Here is a 5552-nt window from a genome sequence, read left to right on the forward strand (position 1 = left end):
GACAAGTGAAAGAGTCTGTTTGTAAGAAGAGTCAGCTGGAAGTAAATGTGAGCAATATAATAGATGATGGGAAGATAGGTGAAACGAAGATGGCACAGGGTTGTGTAAAAGATTGGGCAGAGTTTTGGAATATCTCTGGAAGCCAAGATATTAACGCATGAAGCATTTATTGCAGAAACTCTCCTTTATGGCAGTGAAGTGTGGATGACGAACGAAAAATAAAGAAAAAGAAGGTTGAAGATGAACTAACTGTTTAGTATATGTGGTAAAGTAAGAAGAACTGAAACGGTTGGGAGTGTAGGGGTGGGCTGAAGAAGTGAGAGGATGAATCAGTCTCTGGGGACGGCTTGTTCATGTGAAAGGTTGGGAGTGACGACAGGAAGACCTACAAAGAACAGGAGAGATAAAATGGAAAGGGAAAGTTCTAATACCGAGAAAGCATGAGAGTGCATGAAACATGAGAAGTAAATGGCACAATTTGCGTAGGGGTTTTTCATATTTTGCTATTGAGCTTTCTTTGTAAGTGAATAACGCAGCAAATGTGGAAGTGTTCTGCACAAGGTGCTTACCCAGGATTTAGCATGTAAAGCATGAATGTGAGCGTGATTCTTATTAAAGGAAACAGGTTAATGCTGATACAAACAAACACACACACATTCATATATATACAGGTTCGTACTTTTATATAAATAAAAATACAAAATTTGCACTGTTAGGTAAAACTGTAGGTGGTTTTTACACAATGATGATAGACAGACATCAAGAAGGCGAAATATAAGGCACTGCACACTTCACTAGTAAAATGCTGACGGCTGGACCATCGCAAATGAAGCTCCTTATCATGTGACTTGAGTTATTTGTTGGTGACGTCCAAACTCAAAACTAGTTTCCACCCATTTACATAGAGATCTTGGGACCCGTTTTCTAAAATTCTAGTTCTCAATAAATAATCAAGCTGATGCAAATTTCCTAGACAGGGTTAACAGTCTCCATGATTTCGACTAAGCTTCTGCCTGACTAGGCGATGAGTACCTCAGCTAATGTATCTTGTTTAATAAGAAAAAATGAAACTTCCTAAGAATTTTATCCTTTAAGGCAGTAATCTCGAAAAGTTCCTTACACAAGTAAAGTGGCTTTTGTCTCAGCAGCTTCTACAACGTTGGGTGTACCGACCAGTATCTTGATCAATATGTTTATTTTGTGGGAAAATGCTAAAGGTCAGTTCTGCATGAAATGATTCTCCTTCTTTTAACACTTCGGTATTGTGTGTGGGAAGCTACGTTTACAAAACGCCAGAGTGCTTCACTTGGCAGAAAGAAAATAAATGCTTTAATGTCTAGAGTATTGTCTTAGGATAAAATGAGCTCCAAAGTTAGATATGAATCGCTACTAGTTCTGCAGCTATACTGTACAGAAGATATGACTAACAAAATTAACTGGTTTATTAGCAGTTACATAGGCAGGATAATCTGTCAGAATTCCTTTGCAGTCTCTCCCCGTCCATCCACTCTTTTTGAACATTAAAAGATAAAAATTCTAAAGGAGCATTTTAAAAATTTACTTTTTAATGTACTGGCTCTCGCTACAATATACTTTTTTTGTGCTTTTACATATGATAACTTTACCTACTGTTTTATTTTTCTGGTCCAAAAACGAGTTTCCAAGCAATAAAACTTTCGTGGAAGATTTCAAATCACTTAAAACTTTTTACAGTCGTTTCCAAAATTGTTTACACATTTATTCAAGCTTTTATTTCTTTTTTATTTGCTTCCTGAATAATTTAATGAAGGTAGTTTTAGCATTTCCTAGTGCAATGAGGCTGTGATTTGGAAAACAGATAAAGAATTTTGTTCATGTTCAATCTGAGATTTGTGCTATTCTAGTAATACTTATATTGGCCGGCAATATTCTACATATTTTCAGGAATTTTCATTGTCCGAGGAAAAAATAAAATCTTTAACTGCTATGAACGTCACAAATCACTTTGTTCATTATGTCACTGCCACGGTGCTCCCGCAGGTTCCAGTTTACGGACCATTTATCATTTTTATAGTTCTGCGGGATGCAAGACTGGACTTTCCAAGTCCGATGAGTATGTCATGACCTTCTTACAAGTGATCTCTAAGATACTTCCAAATATCTTAATTTTCTACAAAATCAGATAAATGTCTTTATTCGAAATACTTCTGTTCAGTCATCTAGATTCTGACTGACATCCATCACGTGGAAGAGGGCTTCAAGAAATTCTCTCCCTTATTAACTGCACTCGAATCACGACGACGTCATGGTGAAATATGAACATTATTCAAGGCTTACTTTTCTAATGGCAAGTATTTGTTAAATATAACTGCGATTAATTATGAGTATCAACGCGAGATTTTTTGGTGTTTATGAGATGTAAGTGTGACATTAAAGTCGGATCAAATTATTATTACTGGGTGGTAGCAATTTTTACGTATTAACACTAACTTGTCAATATTCAGCTTTAGCTCCACTCCACTATAATAGAAGCAGCTTTATTCGGAAAAAGGATAAATGACTTATAAGTCACAATCCTTTAGTCAATTATCACTTAAGATACTAACGTCAGTTATCATACTGTATTATAAGCTTACGTTTACTAGTGCGCCAGTGAGCAAAATCAACTGAAACAAGGATACTGATCCTGCACCTCGGCTTAATCCGTAGTCGAGGTCGCTGTTCTTCCTGAGTGTCCTCCAGCTGTTTCTATATTGAACGGCTCATTTCAGAATTGATTTTGGAACGTTTTACAGAAGGATGTCTTATTTATCCGGACTTGGGGACGGCACTGAGTTGGTCTTACTTATTTTTGTTTTTAAATCTTTTTTTTTTTAATGTTCTATCATTATATCCTGAAACCAGGAAATGATTACAGCGAAATACTAAAATCATATAAAAATCAAACTTAGTTTTTTTTTCTTAAACCTCTACTGAAACTAAACGATATCTCATTAATATAATATAATATAATATATATATATATATATATATATATATATATATATATATAATATATATATATATATATATATATATATATATATATATATATATATATATATATATATATATATATATATATATATATATGTATATATATATATGTATATATATATATATATATATATATATATATATATATATATATATATATATATATATATATATATATATATATATATATATATATATATAATATATATTCATATATATATATATTTATTTATAAATATATATATATATTTTCATAACCATTGAACTATATATATAGTGATATATATATATATAATATATATATATAATATATATATATATATATATATATATATATACAGTAGGATCTAATGATATATAAGGTTCAATATATAGATCCTTTATTTTCAAACTTTCAAAGGCTTATCAGCCTCCATTTTCAATAACCATTGAACTTTCCGCATCAGTGAGGTATTTGTGAAAGTAGTAACTTTATACATAGTGAATTTGTGTTGTATGTGTGTGCGTATATATACAGTATACAGTATACATATATTATATATATATATATATATATATATATATATATATATATATATATATATATATATATATATATATATATATATATATATATATATATATATATATATATATATATATATATACAGTATATATCACAGACAGAAGACCTCAATGATATAGAAGGTTCATGGAGTAGATGCTTTATTTTTAAACTTTCAAAGGCTTATCAGCCTCCATCTTCAAAGAACCATTGAACCTTTTGTATCATTGAGGTCCTCTGCAAAGTAGTAACTTTATACGTAGTGAATTTGTGTTGTTTGTGTGTGTGTGTGTGTGTGTGTATGTATATATATATATATATATATATATATATATATATATATATATATATATATATATATATATACAACACAAATTCACAATGTATAAAGTTACCACTTTCGCAGAGGATGTCAATGATATGGAAAGCCCAATGGTGTCTTGAAGATGGAGGCTGATAAGCCTCTGAAAACTTGAAAATAAAGGATCTGTTGAATGTTAATCACGGTATCTTCTTGGGAGCAGGAGCCGACCCCGACTTCTTGATATCTGCAGTTGTGTGGCGGTTTCGACTGCCGAGTCGTCCGGCGGTTTTGCTGGGTGGATGAAATCCTTAGTGCGGCCCTCAGGACGTCCTTGGCCTCGTTTTGGGATGCTGATCTCTTCATCTGAGGTTTTGTTTTGTGGAGGGATTCTGGGATGTCTGCCGGTTTCCTCCCTCCCGGGTTCCGCTCTCCATTAGGAAGGTCAGCTTTAACCTGTCAATAGATATCCAGTCTTTCCACCCATGGATGTTGACGAGGTAGGCCTTGGATGTTCTACTGACGACTCGGTATGGTCCTCTGTATAGTCTGGTCAAGGGTGGGCGGTGGCCGTCGTTCCTTATGAAGATGAGAGTACAGGTTTTCAGGCCTTCTGGGCTGAAGTTATGGGTCCTGTCCGCAAAAGTCTTCCGGCAGGGCGTGAACTTCTTTGCAATTTCTCTTAGTCTTTGAAGGGGTGTATGCGGGTCATCCGGCTCCGCGGGGAAGAATTCTCCAGGTACGGCCAATGCTTCGCCGTAGACATTTTCTGCGGGAGATTCCTCTCCATTTGCCCTTGGTGCGGTGCAGAGACCCAGTAGGACCCAGGGCAGCTGTGTCTTCCAATTTTCATCAGTACAACGTGCCATCAGAGCTGTTTTCATTGAATGGTGGGTCCTTCCCACCATACTGTTGGCCGCAGGGTTGTATGCCGTCGTACTGTGGAGTGTTGTCCCCCTCAGGCGTGCCAGGGAGACCCAGAGTTCCGACAAGAATGCCAGGCCCGTCTGTAGTTATATCGTCTGGCACACCAAAACAGCGTATCCAACTTGATAGTAGGGCTTCCGCGCAGGTGCTTGTTGATGCTTCTACCATTGGGGTTGCCATCTTGTGAAATGGTCTAGGACTGTCAGGAGGTATCTGGCGTCCCCTGATTGCAGCAGAGGTCCTACAACATCTACGTGGATGTGCACGAAACGCCATCGTGGTTGAGGAAAGTCTCTGATGCCTGATTCCGTGTGCCTTGTGATCTTACTTGTCTGGCAAGGTATGCAGTTCTTCGCCCATTCTCGTATGTCCTTCTTGATCCTGTGCCACACAAATTTTTCTGTCATCAGGCGCGTTGTTGTTCATCCTGATGGATGGGACAGCCCATGGATGATGTTGAACGCCTACTTTCTTCGTGACACAGGTATCAGGGGGCGTGGGCGGCTTGTGTTGGTGTCGCAGAGAAGCATCGATCCGGATTCACCAATTGGCACGTCTTCCCACTTCAGTGCAGTAAGTGCTGTGTGGTAAGGTGCCGTTTCCAGGTCTGTGGCATGTTCCTTCACCAGGTCTTCGTAGTCTATGCCCAGGTGGACTGAATTTATTCCAATCCTTGATGATGCATCTGAATTCGGAGATAGCAGCCAGGTGCAGTTGCTGTCTTGTCAACCGCGCATCTCTCGCTTCGTGAACGCATGTACTAAC

General features: G+C 36.8%; 1 protein-coding gene across 1 annotated transcript; it reads right to left on the reverse strand.

Annotated features, from left to right (window-relative positions):
• Window positions 1-4222: 4222 nt before the first annotated feature.
• LOC136850428 (uncharacterized) lies at window positions 4223-5063 on the reverse strand. The gene is made up of 2 exons (XM_067124008.1): window positions 4771-5063; window positions 4223-4655 (listed from the first exon to the last, which is right to left on the reverse strand). The coding sequence occupies exons 1-2, from the start codon at window positions 5061-5063 to the stop codon at window positions 4223-4225; spliced, it is 726 nt and encodes a 241-aa protein (XP_066980109.1).
• Window positions 5064-5552: the final 489 nt, after the last annotated feature.

Source organism: Macrobrachium rosenbergii, chromosome 22 (assembly GCF_040412425.1).
Source record: "Macrobrachium rosenbergii isolate ZJJX-2024 chromosome 22, ASM4041242v1, whole genome shotgun sequence".
NCBI lineage: Eukaryota > Metazoa > Arthropoda > Malacostraca > Decapoda > Palaemonidae > Macrobrachium > Macrobrachium rosenbergii.

Excerpts from the sequence above, each read along its gene's own strand:
- LOC136850428 (XM_067124008.1), bottom strand. The coding sequence starts at position 5,063 with ATGGCGTTTCGTGCACATCCACGTAGATGTTGTAGGACCTCTGCTGCA. Across the intron at positions 4,656-4,770 it reads ATACAACCCTGCGGCCAACA|GGCAAATGGAGAGGAATCTC; the intron begins GTATGGTGGGAA and ends CACCGCACCAAG.